The 20,437-nt window shown below is 43.5% G+C and overlaps 1 protein-coding gene across 2 annotated transcripts in view; it reads right to left on the minus strand.

The window, feature by feature from the left end:
- Positions 1 to 7,089: 7,089 nt before the first annotated feature.
- The window catches only part of LOC147621341 (uncharacterized), a 57,187-nt gene continuing 43,839 nt past the window's right edge, over positions 7,090 to 20,437 (minus strand). For both annotated transcript variants that reach the window (XM_086824073.1, XM_086824074.1), the window contains exon 3: positions 7,090 to 7,618. In XM_086824073.1, coding sequence (XP_086680199.1) covers positions 7,471 to 7,618 — 148 coding nt within the window. In that variant the 3' untranslated portion in view covers positions 7,090 to 7,470. The remainder of the gene's footprint in view (positions 7,619 to 20,437) is intronic.

A 20,437-nucleotide genomic window follows, 5' to 3' on the forward strand; every position in this document is an offset into this window, starting at 1 on the left:
GTGAGACTTAAGAAGGTCTTGGTGAAAACTAACGTACCTTGAAGCAATTGCGAGGATAAGTAGAATACTCTACCAGCATCATTTGTTGATAATCTCTTGCAATACCCAAGCATCCCATTTTTACCATCTCCCACATAATGAATAAATGAGGGAAAGTCTCTAGAAGTTGGTGGGTATCACACAGAAGAGTCTGCTGGGGGTATAGATTTTCATCAACCCACAGATCCACATTTGTGTGACCACCTTGTCTCCGTGCAATCTTCTCTTGTTTTGTGAGATGACCCTTTCCCAAAGATGCATACTCTTCCAACACTCGAACATTAAAATCCACCTTGTGTTGTTGTGAGTGATGGCACATTCACATTGGTAATTCGCGCAAAGCCATGATTCTACTTAGGTGACAAGTCGCACAACCGGACGAGCTCCAAGTGGAGAAAAAATTAATAGGCCAAGTAATGATGGATTAACAACGCTATGTTGATGTTAAGCCAAATGAAAGCACAGTAGAGAGAGAGTGACTGGCATGAAAGCATAGTAGAGAGAGAGGGGCGAGGAGAGAGGGAAAGTGAGTATGCAGGCCATAAGCTCACATTAGAGAGAGAAAGAAAGATATATTAAGCATCTACTAAAGACCCAATGGACCTATGAGACCAAAGTGATACAATAATGTCCAGAGAGATGGGAAGGGAATTGATAGTAGAGAGAGGGACTGTGTGTACGTAGGCCATTAGCTCTCACAGTAGAGAGAGAGAGAGAGAGAGAGAGAGAGAGAGAGAGAGAGAGAGAGGAAGGAAGGGGGGGGAGAGAGAGAGAGAGAGAGAGAGAGAGAGAGAGAGAGAGAGAGAGGAGGCTGATTTGGAGGGAAAAAGGTAGGGTAGAGATGGTTTTAGGTGGAAATTGAGTTTAAAAAATGAATTATATATATATATATATATATATATATATATATATGGGTTTGGGTTAAGTTTTAAAGTATGAAAATTTTAAAAAGATAGAAACAAAATCACTATTTTTGGCCCCCACCTAGTTGCAAGAATGATGATGTGGAAAGTGATAGGATAATTTGGAGGTATTTAATGAGGGTAATTTGGTGGGACAGTGGATGTTGAAATGAGTGATGCTAGATTGCCAAGTCACCTAGCCAAGTTATCCCACATGAGCTATCATAGCTTTGTTGTACTCTCCGCATATAAAAGAGGACCATTTCAAGCAATGCAAAATGTAGCAAGCTCTCAAGCCTCTCTATGAGTATAAGTCTCAATCTTGTAACCTAATTGGGCTTGAGTCTTAAGCTAAATTAATTTAGTTCATTCATTATTTTTGTTATTAGGTATCACCTACCCTATCTTAGCTTAGTACTAATCACATGTTAATTAGATTAAGATTAGGATCTAATTAGATAGTTGATTATCATTAGAGAGCTTGATCCATGAATTTCATCAGTGAAGGCAATAAATTAGGGAGGAAAATATGTCACATGTAAGGAGATAGAGGAGATTTTAGGGGGAAATGGAGGTTGAAATTTGAAATTTTGATATATATAAGGATCTGGGATAAGTTTCAAAGACAAAAAACTTGCTAAATTTAAAAAAAAACCCACTATTTTGGGCCCCTCCTTAGTTACAAGCTTGGTGATATGGAAAGTGCTTGCTACAAGAGAGAGAAAATAACTACTCTAGACCTTAAAATTTTGGTTGGGAATTATAAGCTAGAAAGAGCAAACTGTAGGCTCCAAGTAGGCCTCTTTATTACCCTCGTCTCCTTAAGAATACTTAAAATTAACCTTAATCCCTAAAAATTAAGAATCCTTACAAGGCCCAAAAGATGTCCAAAGGCTACCTAATACCATAAGGGCTTAAAAGGGATTTTAACCCAGCCAAATCTCAACATGAGGCAAAGACGTTGGATGGAGGTCTTCTCAGAATTTGATTTTAAAATCAAATACAGACAAGCAAGGATAATTTAGTTGTAAATGCATTGAGTAGAAAGTCCTTCATGGCTACAATCTCAATGCCAGGTGGCCCTTTACTTATTGAAGTGAAGGATAAAATAGCCTTAGATGTGTACTTTGGGTATTTTTTTCATGAGGTCTTATTCCATTCCTAGTCGCACATGGGAATTTCACCCGGCTACACACACCATACTAACCACGCACACACCCGAGTACCACAAGGGGGTACCACTCTTTCCAAATATTGGCCACTTTATAGGCAGTGTGGACAAGCCTTTGGACGAACCCCACAAGTTAGTCACTCGGCCGATTGGAGTGAACACCCTGCACAACTTTGTTGGTAGAACTGGGCATCGTAAGTCGAGTCACGATCTTTGATGTCCATGGCGACCATTGTCCCTAATCGAGAGCGTGAGCTTGAAGGGCAAGCATTGCACATTGTTGTCTCGTCTCGCAGGATTGCCGAAGAGGAATGTGAAAAAAAGCGCCATGATGATCGGACGATGACAGCTTAAGGAGTGTGAATGGCATGCCACCTACGTGCCCACTTACACGCGAACACACCCTTAGTATAAGATGCCCCTAAGAGGATTTGAACCCTAGACCTCTTGTAGAACGTCCAAAGTCTTATCTACTAGGCTATCACCTTGGCCCAAACAACTCACTCTGAGAAAGAGACAAGGATAATCAAAGATTATACTCTTAGTGATGGATGCTTTTTCTATCAAACTAAGGATGTGCATATACCAAACATTAAAGAGTTAAAAGGTCGAATCCTACATGAAACTCATGATGCACCATCAGCCAGACATCTAGGATATGTGAAGATGTTGAATGTTCTACAAAGGAGTTCCTTTTTGGCTGAGATTGAAGAAGGATGTACTTAGGTATGCCACACAATGCTTAGCTTGTTAGAGGAATAAGGCTGAAAGGGTAAAGATGCCAGGCAAGCTTTATCCACTAAATATTCCTCAAATGAAGTGGGAATGTACCAACATGGATTTTGTCACAAGTCTTCCTTTTGTACAAAGGGGATATGACTCTATCATGGTGGTGGTTTGGACAGGTTGACGAAAGTAGACCATTTAATTCTAGTCAAAAATACCTTCAAGGCAATGGATATTGCAAGAATATTTATAACAGAGATATTCAAATTGCATAGATTACCTAAAAGGATTGTTAGTAATAGGGATACAAAGTTCATTTCTCGATTTTGGACCACTCTTTTTAAGGGGATTAGAACTTAATTAAACTTCAACACAGCCTATCATGATGATCAGACAGAAAGGATAAATCAAGTCATTGAAGACATACTTAAACCTTATTGTAATAGTGAGCCAAAGCTATGGATTCATTACCTACCATTGGTAGAACTTTCCAATATCTCAGCCTATCACAAGAGTATAGGTATGTCCCCTTTAAGGCTTTATATGGTCAACATTGTATAACACTACGTTAAATTGGTATGATCCAATTGATAGAGTAGAATCCTCTAAACAAATGCTAGATGACATGGATAAACAAATGAAAGCCATCCAAAAGGGGATCAAAGCTGCCCAAGATAGGTAAAAGCACTATATAGATGCTAGAAGAACTCAACAATTATTCAAAGAAGGAGATATGGTCTTTCTAAGGATACGTCCAAAAAGAATCTCTATATATCTACAAAAGTACAAAATACTAAGCCCTCGCTGCTCTGGACCTTATGCATTACCAAAAGAATCAATCATCAAGCCTATGAGCTATTGCTACCCCCTCATTTAAAAATCCATAATGTTTTCCATGTTAGCCTTTTGAAAGCCTATGTACCTTGTCCTAGCCATATCCTAAACGATGAGAAAATTGTTTTTCCAATTCAACAAAACTGTTATGCCAATTCAACCAGATATAATCCTTAGTTCTGTATAAAGGACTCTCAGAAAAAGATTCATTAGGGAACCCCTAGTTCAATGGAAAGACTTCCCAATTTAAGATACTACCTGGGAAGATGAGTCAAGATTTTCCTTACCTATTTTCGAGATGAGGACATCTCAAATTCTTTAAAGGGAAAAGGATATATAATCCCTTTTTTCTCTCTCTCTCCACATGGGAACTCCCACCACCTTAGAAACTAATTATTTTAATTTTTAAGGGGGAGGAGGTGGTCTGCAGGCCACTAACCATCCCCCCACATAAACCTCTCCCTTGTCATGCTGGTGCAGCTCGTTCCTTTGATGCTCTCTATTCCCACCAACCATGCATGTGCGGTCAGCTTGCCCTCTTCTCCCACCTGCCAACCCAGGCTGCTTCCGCCCCTTGAGTTCTTCTTCTTCTTGTTCTTCTCTCTCTCTCTCTCTCTCTCTCTCTCTCTCACACACACACACATATGCATACCAGCCCCTCCACCTTCTCCCCTATTTAAGTATCCCTCTCAGGACCCTTTCGTCACCCCCTCACGTGCTCCCTCTCCTTCTCCAGCTCTCCTGACCTCTCAGGCTCCTACTCAGCCCTCTCTTGATCCCTCTCAACCCGCCTCCCCCACTGCTTTGGGCCCCCTCTCATGGTCTTCCCCTCCCCACTCTCTCTCAACCGCTTCCACCCTTTCTCATTCTCCCACCCTCTCTCACTCTCACTCCCTCTCCCTCATCCACTCTCTCTCACTCTCGCTCCCTCTCTCTCTCTCCCGCACTCCTTCTCTCTTGGTTTTTTATCCTACTCTCTCAGCCCCTCAACTCACTCCCTCTCCCTCCCTCACCCGCTCTCTCTCTCTCTCTCTCTCTCTCTCTCTCTCGTTTTCTCTCACTCCCTCTCTCTCTCCCTCATATTTCTCTCTCTCTCACTCCCTCTCTCTCTCTCCCTCATATTTCTCTCTATCTCTCCCTCATATTGCTTCCTCTCTCTCTCCATGTAGGATAGTATAAGAAAAAGCTCCCTTTTAAATTTACTTCCTTTTTATCCAAACCTGATAAAATTGAGCATTTTGTTCTCACTTCATATATCAAAAGTGTTCATAGCCTAGTGGTTGAGTATTTCTTTCATAAGCAAGAGGGTTCCCACCAAAGATTTTTCGCTTCTTAAGAGAAGATCCATGCCCAAACAAGAAAACGTCCGGTCTTTGTTCCTAGAGGATGGCTCGTAGTAGACGTATGGAGTGGTGAGGTGAAAGGGGTCGTCCAAGCACGGATAATCGTGCTCGCAAGGTGACAACACGACCTCAAGTGACCATAGTTGCGAATCACTCCAAAGGAAGTGGAGGGCCGGCTTACCTCCCCGCCGTAAACCACGATTATTGGGCCTCCACGTCATGTAAGAAAGGATTGTCTTGTGCATTTAGCTCGGGAATTTTTGACTCAAAAAAGAGAAGAAAGAAAAGGTTATTTTTCTTATGTAAGAACGTTTATTTTATTGTATGGATTGGTGCATGAAATATGGATGTAAGATTACGTGACAAGACTGGTAATATATTAGACCAAAATTGTTGTAAAATAAAGCAAGGGACGTATTCTCTTAGGGATAAGCATTCCGAAGGGATCAGTTAGGAGAAATTGGATATTCACCCACCCAAAGGGCAACCAACTCTTGAGTATTTATGGAGTTGGGAGCAACTGCCTATGATTGTTAACCCACCACAAGGTAGGGCAAGGGTTCCTTCTAGGATTGGAAACCCGAGCTTGATAGGTTTCATGTTAGTGTAGGTGAGTGAGGGGACATTTCACCTTACTAATATATGATAATTTTTCACCACGATGGTCACAATGCCAAGATTGTATGTAACTCGGTGCATCGAGGGATGTTTTCTAGATTGTGTTGTAACTCAAATTCATGATTACAAATGTATTTACTATTGTTTGTTAAATGATTTGTTGGCATTAAGGGATAAAGGAACTAGTGAAGGGAATTAAATTAACGAACTTTGTTATGTGATCCATATGTATTACCAACGTACTTAGTAGTTAAAAACCTTCACGGATGAGCGTAAGCCAAATCTAGAAAGTGGGTGGTAGGGTGGACCCGATCAATCGGATACTTTACAAGCAAAATATAGGTAAATATTAGGTAAGATCCCCAAGACCATGAATGTATTCGTATATTGGATAGTCAAGGATTGGCTCTTGAATAAGCGACCTTCGTTGATAGCGTGTGGTGTTACCAGTGAGATTCCTCCCTACCTCCACAGTAGAAAGGGTACGTGAGGTATCTTACACCAGAGAAGCACATCAGAAGATGATGTATGGGGGGTGTCCAAGCGCACAACAAAAAATGACTAAGCTAAGACTTGAGATCTAGGAGGGGATCAATGGAAGCTCGATCCCTCCCCCAGTAGGATCGCCAAATTTTTAGTGTACCTGTAGAGCAAACCTTATTGTCGACACAATGGAAGCTCGATCCCTCCCCCAGTAGGATCGCCAAATTTTTAGTGTACCTGTAGAGCAAACCTTATTGTCGACACACTGGTAGTATGCCTCAAAGATCTAGGGAGACGTGCAACTACACTGCCCCGCTCCACTATGTACTCACTCATTGGCAAGATACTATGACCAACATGCACCCAAGAGACATCGACAACAGGAAATAAGCAAGACAACACTTCAATAGAACATACTTGAAGGAAAGACACACACATGGTTATAGAGACAATGAAGAACAAGAACAATAGCATTCATCCACTAAACTGACTGACTGATTGATTTGTTCCGAGTCCCTTAGCAATCCCAAGTTTACTTATTTATACAAGTAGTCCAAGCACAATGCAAGTAGGTGTAACATTTGGATAGGTGCACCTTTTGAGCCATAAAGTGCATGGAGCATGATTCCTTGTGCAACCTACCAATATTAGAGATGTGCCAGTGCAACCTTCCACAGATTGTTGCCAATATTAGGAATGTGCCATGCACTTGTTGATGGTGTGCAAATGGCGGTCCCTCCAGGGTAAGAGATGGAATTGAGACTCGTTGATGGTCTGCAAATAGCGGTCCCTCCAAGGAAACATTAGATGTTATAAAATCTTTTTTATAGGATCTAAATTTTAAACTTAAACATTAACAGGATAATTAAGAATTGATTAGCGAACATGTTCTAAATATTTTGCTCAGAGTTTTAAGTGAAACAAAATATGCTCTCTTCTAATCTAATATTTAGAAAGCGTTTGAAGGTGGGCATCGAGACAATGCTTATCTAATTCTTTTTCCAAACAAATAACAAATCCGGCTGGGTGCACCTAGTGAAAGTCTCTCTCTAATACACCCATGGCTATAGTCTAGTGGTTAAAGAGGCCGAGTGATATCCCAACGGTACTGGGTTCAAGCCTCGCTAGCTATACAAGTGGATGTGTACCCTTGAACCCTAAATCGATGGAGAGGTGCGTGTGTGTTATACACAAGCCCAATGTAAAACTCACAATTTCCTACAATTTCAAGCCTAATTTTTTTTTTAAAAGTATATCTCTAATCAATGATGAAAATAATATGTTCCTCTAGATTGTGCTCCTAAACTCATGTGATTGTCCATGGCCAATGCCTAGTGTCTAAGAAGTGTTCTTTTTATTTAGGCTCACTGAAATGCTTGTTGATGGCACGAAAGATTTCTGGACGTTGATCACGCAGGTATCGCCGCACGTAATGCTCCCTATACTGTTCTCCTTCCTTAAAGTTCTCCATATAGCCTGCCGCTCGATCCTCTTTGTTGACCCTTCATTGTCAGAACAAAAAATGTGCAAATGTTAGCATCCAACGTGCCATAAATATCATGTTATTCAAACAAAAATAAATACCTAATTGGGTAAAAGCATGGTTTGGTGCCTTGAATTTTTTTCCTAGATTCTCCCCTTCTCCCAAAAAAACATATCTATCCACCAATCAAAATAAGGACAACTCTTAACTCTATCCGGTTTTATTTCCGAAATCTCCACTATATACCCGTTTTATAGCTAAAATATATAAAAAAATCATTCCTTAAAAAATAAGGGCTACTTAATATCTCAATCGGTTTTTCTTAATTTTGGCGTGTACAAATACACTAGAATGCCGTTTTTTTTTCGAGCTCCCCCCGCCCCCCCCCCCCCCCCCTCCCTCTTTCCCCTTCTTTTCTGGAGGCTGCAAAGATGAGCTTGCCCAACAACGCTCTACTCCGTACCACCAGAACAATGATGCCCATGCTCCCTTTTTGGGGGGTTGGATAATGGCTCACTAGCCAGCTCTCTGATACTCAAAACCAATGGGCAGTGGTCGAACTTCGTAGTCCCAATTGCAGTGCATATACATCCTCCCCTATCAAGAACCCAATCATCAACATAGAAGTGGTCCAAGCAAGCATAAATACATAGAAGTGGTCCAAGCAAGCATAAATACATCAGTATCTCTATGTCTATTAGACGAGCTGTAGAGGAGGCAGGAGGGCTTCCTGTGAATGTCCTCCTGAGTACATCAGTCCCTACCTTGCATAGAGAGTATGAATCTCTCCCATGTGGCTCTCTCCATAGAGTGCGCCACCCCTTCATGTCCTCCTCTTTTATCTGTTGGTGGCTTCTCGATCATGTTAAAATCTCCCCCAATGATCCAATGAGCTGCATGCAAAGACATTCTGTGAGAAACTATCCAAAAAGAAGTCCTCTCCCATGTACAACTGGGAGCATAAATATTGAGGATATCAGTATGTATATTGTCGTACATGACAATAATCCACTGAGTTGTGGCAGGCATCATAATAGCATGACCAATAATGCAAGGCAAGATGGACTGGGAAATCGAAATACATACACCACCCTTGGAGACTGCAGCCCCAGACAAAAAATTGTGACCAGATAGAAGCTTGCCAGAACGATGGTATTGCTCCTCCATAAGAAGAATATCAATCAGGCCATCTATAACTGCAGGGTGGAGTTGGTCCCTCATACGAACTTTCTTTGCCAGCGAGGAAATATACCACCTAACCCTGTATATTCCATGAGACAATCTTCATGGGTGAAGTTTGTTAAAGCTACGACCAGACATTGTGTCAACTTTGATGCATCACCTCTCAAGGAAGTGAAAGAACGCCTCGCATAAGTAGCCACCTACGGGAATACGAGTAGAGGAAAAAAACTCATGTGTCGTGTGTCACAGCATGGGTGAACTCTCCATCCCATTTTTAGGAGAAATCGTCTCTCCCAAGGGGAGGAGGGAATACGTTGTGAAAGAGTCTGCATCAGGATCGACGAGAGAGGCATAAGGGTTGGGATGCTCCACATCTGGGGCATGGCCCACCTGCATCAAGGTCGATGAGGGAGGCATAACGGTTAGGGTGCTCCACTTCTGGGGCAAGGGGTGGGGTTCTAGTACGCCTGCTGCCGTCCCTAACCATCACCCGCGTTGGGCTGGCTGTTAGGGTGCTGGGGCGGCAGAGGACAGCATCTTCTGTGAGCATATCCACTCCAACTCCCAGGGTGCCTGCTATTGCTAGGGCAGTCCCTAAGCAAAGTGGATGTAAGATTCCCAAGGTCTCCTAAAACCAAGACAAGCACGATTAGTACCAAATGAAAGGGGTGCAGGCTAGCTCACCTCCGAAACGTAGGTCCAAATCCATTGATGGACCTTGTCGTCCGAGGCCTACTAGGAACATGCCTCCTGCCATTCGACATCACACGCTAAGAGAGTAATATCACCACTCGATAGGATCACCTGCCGGATTAGAGGTTAGTCGACCTATAAATAACCATTCACTCATAAATGGCTGTAGCTTATGGGATAACACTTATAGCCAAGTAATCACAGCCTGCTGCACTAATCCTCATAGTCTTCTAATCCCAAATTAGTCCAACTAACCTTGCATTAGCATAAGGTACGTAAGATACTTCCCCTCCCCTCTCACATTTCAACTCAAAGAAATGAATCCTTGAAAGTCTAGCCACATTAGACAACTGACTCCAAAAACAAATTCACACATGTCTAATCTATCCACATAGTTACTTATATAGGAACCAGCTTAATCACAAGTCACTATCAAAGGACATGCCTATTCATTAAAGACACATATAGGGATGTGCCTCTTCAATTGTACCTTTTCGGCCTCTATTGTACCCTTGCACACAGGTCACTATCAAAGGACATGCCTATTCATTATAGACACACCCCTTCACTGGGATGTGCCTCTTCAATTGTACCTTTTCGGCCACTATTTAAGAAAGGCCCCTGTCTCAATGCAATCATTCAGTCTTTTCTTGTAGCATTTGTCTTATGTTCATTAATCAAGTCTTTAATCATGTTAATTAAGCTATAAAAGTTTTACACATTCTCTCATGTTACTTATGATGGGAGTGCTGAGATGACTAATAGTATTATGATTCTCGGATAGGCAAGTATTTTCTGTATCACCCTCGGTCTCAGAGAGGGTGAACCATATTTTGGAGGATAGGCATGGTGCATATGTCTTCAGGTGACCATCCAATTGGGAGAGGCATATCCCCTATGGTCAAGGTCGAGTTTGCCTGCTAGGCATTTGGCTACTGGTTACTGTTCGTTTATGTTTATGGACAGATATCAACCTAATCAATGACCCTAGGACTTAAGGATATTTAGATTGACAGGTTAGAGCTTTCTTGACTGATATGTTAGAAATGCTAGTATGTGCTAGTGATGCTATCACGAGTGTCAAGATAGGGCATGGATTTACGCTGATAGTAACTAATCATCTCAAGGGAGTTTTCCAGGGGAATGCTTGTGTATTTGAGAGTATCCAAAGGTTTGGAGACGTTGAGGATGGGAAAGGTTGCAAAATTATTCCCTACGTATAATGAATTTTCCAATCCTAATGTGGATAGGTAATATGATTAGCTACAACTGTTGTTTCCGTGATTTCAGGCTATCGGATTCCATGGGAGTTGGAGATTGAGTTGTTTGGGTTCCTCACAACCTTGATTTGGTTTTGAGCTTGTCTTTTGTTCCACTTTATGAACAATGTACAAGGGTGTGATCCTTCATAGGTGTCTTTACAGTTAATGAGAGATTAAGGGGTAATTAGGGAGCGATTAAGAGAGTTAGTCACATGTTGCTCATGACGCCGCTGGGCTCTAGTTGGAGGGTGCGGCATCTGTAAATCCAATGAGGAGAGGTTACGTGTTGGTGAAGCGGCTATGGACCATCCAGTATAATGAGGGCGATCCTCTGGGATTGGGCTCGCACGAGAGTCTGCTACTACTAGAGAAGAAGGTATAGGGGTAGGGGCAGCTGCTGGTGTCAAAGGTGTATAATCTGGTGTAGAAGGGCGCACCGTGAACGAAGATGGATAAATGTTCTCAGAATAGGTGCAATATTCATGAAAAATGATACTACACTCGGGAAGGATAGCGCCCAGATAAGGATGATGCCCGAGTATAAAATAGTAATGATACAAATCCTGTGCGAAAGTACGAACACGGATCACTGACACATCGAACTCTAGGAGGTGAGAAGTCGATGTGGCTATCTGAACACGGTAATGAGTGGGCTGTAAAGAGGGGGGCACACTCACTGGAACAGGGGCAAAGACCGATGGTGGAGAAACACAGGTAGGAGAGGGCACTATGGACTGTGAGGGTGTATCCTGCAAATAACTGAATTCATAGGTTTCCTCTACCAATAAGCCGTCGGAGAAGAGGGTAATGTGAGTCCACATGATCTGGGAGGTGCTCTTAAGCCCGTAAAAATTGATATTGGCCCCTGATAAGTGGAGAGCACGTAAAAGAAGGAAGTGACGGGTTTCCGATATTCTAATGCGCCACATTATGTGAGATTGTAATGCCCAAGAAGATGGAAATATCACCCCTGAAAAATGTTGCCATAAATGATGTTGCTGTAGGAGAAGCACCAGGGAGAAGGTTGCTGTCCAACATATGAGAGTCTTCAAAGGGGAGCTGCTGGTCCAAGCAGAGAGTGTAGACAGCAAGAAGCATGCTCAAGGCGAAGGGCTGAGGCGGGCTGGAGCCGTCAAGGAGGAGGCGGCTGCAGGCTAGCGCACACGGACAGAGGCACAAACAGGTGGCGCCCATTTGTTGTGGCTCACATATGGTTTTTTTTTTATATATAATGCATGGCAGTTTACACCTTAGGCCCTTAGCGTGTTTTTTGTTTGTGTTATGTTTTTTTTTTAAAATTAAAAAACATCTACTCGTTTTACTCTCGAACGGGCAGCTGGCTAGAGCGAACCAACGAAGGGGTGTGTCTACTTGATGGAGGGGTAGCAAGAGTGCCTTTGCACGAAGGGCTACCGGATGAAGAGGTAAGCTCCCTTATTTGCAGGTTGCATGTTGTCTTGCCTCTGTTCAAAAATTTTCTGCATATGGTTGGCCCGGCATTAATCAGCAAAAATTGGGAGTTTGGGGCTGAATTTGATGAGGCATTCTCTCTTGCTCTTCCATTCAATACCTGCTACACCCAATTTTAGGGTTTGGTCTGAATGATTTTAGGGTTAGGGTTTGGGCATTTCACAGGGCAGAAAAAAAGTTTGCTCTGATAACACTGTAAAGCTTTTATAGCTTAATTGATTAAAGACTTGATTAATGAACATAAGACAAACACTGCAGGAAAAGACTGAATGATTACATTAAGACAGGGGCCTTTTTTAAATAGAGGCCGAAAAGGTACAATTGAAGAGGCACATCCCTGTGAAGGGGTGTGTCTTTAATGAATAGGCATGTCCTTGGATAGTGACCCGTGTACAAGGGTATGACCCTTCATAGGTGTCTTTACAGTTAATGAGAGATTAAGGAGTAATTAGGGAGAGATTAAGAGAGTTAGTCACAATCGTGACAGAATGTGTACTTCATGACCATGTTTAAAACAGAATTTGATGGGACATTCTCTCCTGATTGATTTTAGGGTTAGGGTTTGGGTTAGGGTTTGGGCATGTCACAGGGCGAAAAAAAGTTTGCTCTGATACCACTGTAAAGCTTTTATAGCTTAATTAACATGATTAAAGACTTGATTAATGAACATAAGACAAACGCAACAGGAAAAGACTGAATGATTGCATTGAGATAGGGACCTTTCCTAAATAGAGGCCGAAAAGGTACAATTGAAGAGGCACATGGGGTGTGTCTTTAATGAATAGGCATGTCCTTTGATAGTGACCCGTGTGCAAGGGTGTGACCCTTCATAGGTGTCTTTACAGTTAATAAGAGATTAAGAAGTAATTAGGGAGAGATTAAGAGAGTTAGTCACAGTCGTGACAAATAGCACATCTCCTTGGAAGGATGAGGAAGGATGCTTACATTTCTTTTGGGATCTATCACATCTTGGTGGAATGTTGAGCCCATTTGGCACCAAGAGACCATTAAATTGGTTGGAATTGTCTATGATAATGTTGAGCATATGACTCCTAGTAGCAGCTAGGTTATGTCATAGTACAGGTTCTAGTAGCCTGGATTTCGTTGAGGCTTTAGAGCTTGAAGGTATAAATCTACGTGCACCGAGCCTTGGGAAATGGTCGATGACCTGTGATATAGTCGTTTTACACTGATGTGTATTGACTTATGTTAGCTCACACTAGAGGGTTTTATCAGTGTGGTGGTCTAGTTTGAACACTAATATGTTTTATCACTGTGTTCTAGTTTGAACACTGTGTGATGATATGTTTTATCATGGACCCTTTCATATTATTAAGAAAAACTCATCTCTCAGTTATAAGTTGGAATTGCCGCCTTCTTGGGGTAGAATTCATCCAACTTTCCATATTTATTGGCTCAAGAAGTTTGTGGATGGTGATTTTCCAGTTTTAGATGTTTTGGATTATGTTCCAGAAATCGAAGATGAACACATACTCTTAATTCCAGAGACAATTCTTGATGTCAGACAGAAAGAAACACGACATAAGCTTACTACATAATTTTTGGTTAAATGGAGAGATCTTGATGATTCTAACTCTACTTGGCAAAGTGATGAAGACTTACAAGAATATCCAGAACTTCTTCGGGAATTCTTTCAAAGACAACCATCTCTTCTTAGCCGGAGTCTTATTTAAGTGGAAGGGAATGTCACGATTCTGACTAACTCTCGTAATCTCTCCCTAATTACTCCTTAATCTCTCATTAACTGTAAAGACACCTGTGAAGGGTCACACCCTTGCACACGGGTCACTATCAAAGGACATGCATATTCATTAAAGATACACCCCTTCACAGGGATGTGCCCCTTCAATTGTACCTTTTTGGCCTCTATTTAAGAAAGGCCCCTGTCTCAATGCAATCATTCAGTCTTTTCTTGCAGCTTTGTTCATTAATCAAGTCTTTAATCATGTTAATTAAGCTATAAAAGCTTTACACTATTGCAGCCCAAATCCTCTGTGCTTCCCTTCACTCCCATAAGCAATCATAAACGGTCTCTGAAGCTCCTGCACATCTCAGGCCTAAAACTGACAACTAATCTCCCCTTGTTGGTGGCAAGGCCACCAAGAAGAGAAAGCGAAATAAAGGAGAATATCTGTGTTCTCCTGTAAGAGTGACACAACTTCCTCCAAAAAGTCCTCTGAATGTTAGGTGTGATACCATAGGCCTCCCAATGAGGTCTAAGTTTAGGGACCTACTGTGTCACGATTGTGACGTGTTTATATATCAGATTCTCTCTTCATTGCTGATTACTGTTGCAGATACAAAGAGTTACCAGCCAAAGGGAACCCCTACCCTCGACTGGTTGCGACTCTTCGTCAAAGGATATACCTCTTCATCGAATAGCCACATCTCTTCGACGAATGGTTATATCCCTTAGTGAATCGTTGTGCCTCTACATCGACTGGACACATCCCTTAGCCTAAAAGTTGTACCCTTTCGTCTAGAGTCATGTCCTTTCATCAAAGGACATGCCTCTTCAAATGTGTCTCTTCATCTCCTATATAAGAGACCTATTGTACTCAGTTTAATAACAACAAGTCAATTCAATCTTGTCTCAAGTGTTCTCCTGAAGGTTCTTGTTCTAAGTTAATTACTTAAGTAGTAATTAGTACACAATATGCAGGATTAACAACATAATCCTCACAGTGGTATCAGAGCAAATTTTTTCCTACCCGTGGGTTGTGAAGCCCTCACCCTCTCCGCGGCACTCCCTCATCCACCTCTCCTCTCGGTGTTGTATGGAAGAAGCAGAGCGATGGCGGACTTGGCGTGAATCTTTGCTTGTCGTAATGTAAACAAGTACACAAGGTCTCACACCCATATACACGTGTTGTGTGTATAGCAGAGAGGGACCCCCTGCAGTATTTCCGGAATGCCCTCCCTCCCTGCTGCCGGTGGCGTTCGCAACATGGCAGGAACTGCCCCCTTCGCTGCTGACTATGGAGCCCCCCTCTCTTCGCCTTGGTTGCTGCCAACCGACGCTCTTGTTTGCTGAGCGTGGTTGCCTTCTATATGCTGAGCGTGGCGAAGTGTCACCTCCACTCATACTTGGTGTGCTACTGGTTCAACACTGTTCGCAGCACGTTCAACACTGTTTGCAGCGACCCATTCGGTGATTCAGCGAAGCGTCACCTCCACTCGGCGATTCAGCGTTCGAAGCGTCACCTCCACCCGGCGACGCCTTCGAAGCGTCAACCTTCAAAAAAAAAAAAAAAAAAACACCAATACACAACATTAATAAGTGTACTGCCACGTGGAATTCAAAAAAAAAAAAACCAAACAAACGTGCGTAATCGGCTGGGCGTGCGCTGGCCGCCCGTTTGGGATTTTCTGGTGTGAACAGCTACGGTGGGCGACTCGAAAACCACCACCCGGCTGTCAGGATGGCGCCTAGTTCTTACTCGCCTCCTTCTCTCCAGCGAGGCGCCCTTCTTCCTGGCTGTTCGTGGGTTTTCCTGGCTTTGCCCACACTACATATCTTGTGTGCTCTCGCCCCCTACGTGCATGCGTCATGGACCACTTCCCGGAGGAACCCGACATGCACATCTCTTACCTAAGTTACATCGACGAGATCCCCGAGGCTGTTCTTCCCGAACACAGCCCTCCTCGTGCCCTCACTCCGGATTCAGTGCCACTACCCGCCAATGTTGGGTGGATTCCAAGTCTTTCAGCCTCTCCTATTCCAGCATCCCCGGCCTCTCAAGTGTACCGTATTCATGTCAGCAGCCCGCATGTGACCAAACCCGACACTTGGGCGATTTGGACCATTTTCCTCACCTGCGAGCCACTGCATCTTACTCATTTCGAGTATTTTTTATCACGGTACCCGCAGCTGGCACATTTTCTTCCAGAGTGCAGTGTGGATGGCTTACGCAATGTCTCCTCCACGCGCCCTCCTGTGACATTTTACTGCGAGATCTTCGTCCCCGACTATACTCCATTATCTCCAGTACCCAGTTCTTTGGAGGAAGCCAATGCAGTAACTTCGGAGGACGATCCCGACGAAGTGGAAGATCCCGACTTCGCATACGAGGACCCTATTACTGCCTCTCCAGCAGCTGTTCCTTCCATACTCCATTTCGGGTGGACCTTTCCTGCTTCACCACAGTACTCTCTCTGAGTGCTGCAGATGTCGACGTCGCACGACAACGTGCCACCCGCCGATCCTCAGATGGAAGCCTTGCTGATGACTACTCTCCAACAGCAGATGGAGGACTTGCAAAAGGCATTTTTCGACGGAATGGCATCAATGAGATCCCAGATGGAAGACATGCAGCAGCGACACCAACAGGGATCCAGGAAGTCCCAGCGAGCGCATCGTTCGCATTCTCCACAGTCATCATCATCATCCTCGGTGGGCCAGCAGGACGATCCCTTACCTCCTCCCGATCCGACTGCCGAGGTAGACAATGCTGAACTTAAACTTTTATATAAATTAATGACCACAGCACAAACACGGAAGATGGACATCAAGTTACCTGAGCCCTACAATGGCCGCCGTGATAAGCGGTTAATCGATCATTGGCTCTACAAAATGGAGGTTTATTTCTCGAATACTGAATTGCCCGAGAACAAAAAAGTAGCATTGGCCAGTACCCTCTTGAAGGATACCGCCTTCCTCTGGTGGCGACGCAGGATTGCAGATGGCAAGTCTACTCCAACGTGGGATAAATTCCGGCGTGCTCTTCGCAAGGCTTTTGAGCCTGCAAATGCGAATTTTCATGCCAGGTCTTCTCTCCGCCGCCTGAGTCAAACTGGCTCCGTGGCCGCGTACATCTCAGAGTTTCAAAAATTGGCTCTGGAGATAGAGACACTCAGCCCCTCTGACCAGCTTCACAGCTTCATTGACGGGCTTGAACCCACAATCCAAGACGAAGTCCATAAGTATAATCCTGCCACCCTGGATGAAGCAATCTCGTATGTCGAGCGCATCAGTGATTACCGGCGTTCCCCCAGGAACTTTTCCTCCGGCGCCCGTTCCTTCCAGCGGAATCGATCCAATGGGACTAGCCAACCCCAGCGTCCTAATTCTGGACAACCCAACTCTCGGCGACCATATTCTGGACAACAGTCCTTCCGGCCGCGATTTTCCGGGCAAACTTCTGCGTCAAATGCAGGATCCTCTCAGACCGAATCCTCTGGCAGCAGCAGAAACCGAGATCGGTCTCGACAGGACCGTCGCAACAATGATCGGCGCAATTTCAAGCGAGAACCCTCTTCAGGACAGCAAACCTCTTCATCAACTGCCCCTTCATCCCAACCTAGTCGCCCAGGCCTCTGCACAATTTGTTCTGGCGATCACCGGTGGTATGAATGCCCTCAGCGTCCTAAACTCTCCAACACTCGGCGCAATTCTCAGGTGGACAGTTGTCACCATGCTGATCATGACCCGCCTCCTGTGAAAGACAAGAACAAACAGATGGCTTGTTCTGTTCGCGTTTCGGAGTTTGTCAGTACCCTGATGCTTAATGGCCAAAGTACCAACCCTGCTCCGGTGAATCTATCCAAACAGGTCCTTAGTCTTCTTGGCTTCATTGGCGACCATCCCATCAATGTGCTGGTGGACAGTGGCTGTTCCACTAATTTTGTGGGCACTTCTTTGGTTCATAAGCTTCGCCTACAGACCCGACATTTTGTGGATGCTTTCCAAGTGGAGCTTGCTGATGGTTCCTTCCTTAATTGTAACCAAAAGGTGCAACAGCTCCAGTTCCAGATTCAAGATTACCAGGATCACCTTAATTTTTCAGTGATGCCGTTGTCACATTATGACATGATATTGGGACAATCTTGGCTGTATCGATATGATCCGGTGATTAGCTTTCGTTCCCATTCAATCCAATTATATCATAATGGTCGAGAGCTGGAACTTCATGGCCTTTTCAGTGCCAAACCCATCACCATTGTTTCTGCCCTGCAAGTCAAACGTCTCGTTCGCAAACGTGACAGTGTAACATCCTTGGTCATGTTACGGGAGATTGAAGCAGAAACCAGTGAGCAATCTCAAGCCTCGTCATCAACTACTGCTTACTTGGAGCAACCCTTCTTCAGGCCTTTTCAGGATTTGTTTCCGAATGATCTTCCGACGACATTGCCTCCTCGTCGTCCTGTGGATCACCCGATTGATCTTATCCCAGGTCAACCTCCTCCAACCCGAGCTCCATACCGTGTTTCTTACTCTGAATCTCAGGAGATACAAAAGTAATTACAGGAGTTGCTGGACAAAGGTCACATCCGTCCCAGCAAAAGTCCTTTCGGAGCCCCGGTTTTACTCGTCAAGAAGAAGGATGGATCAATGCGGCTTTGCATTGATTACCGAGCTCTCAACAAGCTGACAATCAAGAACAAATTTCCTTTACCTCGCATCGATGAATTGTTCGACCAACTGCTTGGTGCTAAGGTGTTTTCCAAGATTGATTTAAAGTCTGGCTATCATCAAATTCGTATTCGTAATGGTGATGAATACAAGACAGCCTTTCGGACAAAATATGGCCATTATGAATTCTTGGTCATACCTTTTGGGTTAACCAATGCCCCGGCCACTTTCATGACCCTGATGAATGAAATTTTTGGGCCATACTTGGATAAGTTCGTGATCGTTTATCTTGATGATATTCTGGTTTTTAGCCGATCTATGGTCGATCACAAAGAGCATTTACAGATAGTCTTTGAAGTACTACGCAACAATGTGCTGTACATCAACAAAAAGAAGAGCGAATTTTTCAAAAACCATGTGGAATATCTTGGTCACATCATTTCTGCTAATGGGATTGCAGTAGATCCTAAGAAGATTCAGGCGATTGTGGATTGGCCTTTGCCCCTCACCATTTCAGATGTTCGATCTTTCTTGGGACTTGCTAACTTCTATCACAACAAGGTGCATAGATTTTCGGAGATTGCTGCCCCTTTGACAGAACTGACAAAGCTGGACAAACTTCAGTGGTCTTCAGAAGCTGAGCAATCCTTCAATGATCTCAAGCATGCCTTGACGACAACCCCGGTCTTGGCCATTGCAGATCCCACTCAGCCCTTTGATGTAATGACAGATGCCTCAGATCGTGCTTCTGGTGGAGTTCTGATGCAGAATGATCGTGTCATTGCTTTTGACAGCAGAAAGTTTTCAGCCATTCAAAGCAGGTATCCTGTGTATGATAAGGAGTTTTTGGCAATTGTGCATGCTTATCGAACATGGAGACATTATCTTCTTGGAGCAGATTCAGTTGTACGTACAGATCATCAATCTCTGACGTATATTTTCACTCAGCCTGTTATGAACTCTCGACAAGGCAGATGGGTTGAATTCTTGGCTAATTTCCACATGATTATTCAGTATGTTCCTGGTCTTCAGAATGTGGTTGCAGATGCCTTAAGTCGCATGCCTCGAGTCATTAATTTTGCCATCACAGATGTGCAAATGGAAATCCCTGCTTGTTTCAAAAATGAATATTTGACGGATAGAGATTTTGGAGATGCGTTCCGTGCTCTCAAATCTTCTAATCCCAGTCCTGCAGAAATGAACATGTTTGCAGCCTATATTATCATGGATGAGTTGCTGTTCTTCTCTGACCGCATTTGTGTACCCCACAATACTTCATTGCGGAAGATTCTTATTCAAGAACATCATGAAGTCCCTTATGCTGCTCACCCTGGTATCAACAAGACATATCGACTTTTGTCTGCTACATACTTCTGGCCTCAGATGCAGCAAGATGTTATCAAATTTGTCAAAGCTTGTCATTCATGTCAAACAATGAAAGCCTCTCGACAACTTCCTTAAGGGTTACTTCAACCATTGCCAGTTCCCAATGAGAGATGGGAAAGTATCAGTATGGATTTTATCACCACCTTGCCTCGTTCATCCAAAGGCAATGCTCAGATTCTTGTGGTGGTTGATCGATTTTCCAAAATGGCACATTTCATCCCTTGCAAAAAAGCTGCTTCAGCCCCAGACGTAGCGTCATTATTCGTGCAACATGTCTTCAAATTGCATGGTTTACCAAAGACCATCATTTCTGACAGAGATCCAAAGTTCACTGGACATTTTTGGACGTCTTTGTTCAAATCTCTTGGCACGAATTTGTTATTCAGTTCAGCCTATCATCCTCAAACCGATGGACAGACTGAAAGAGGCAATCAGATTTTGGAAGAAATGATTCGACATTATATTCAATTTC

The sequence above is a fragment of the Cibotium barometz genome, chromosome 30 (genome assembly GCF_041138505.1).
Source record: "Cibotium barometz isolate CiBa-2024 chromosome 30, ASM4113850v1, whole genome shotgun sequence".
Classification (NCBI taxonomy): Eukaryota; Viridiplantae; Streptophyta; class Polypodiopsida; order Cyatheales; family Cibotiaceae; genus Cibotium; species Cibotium barometz.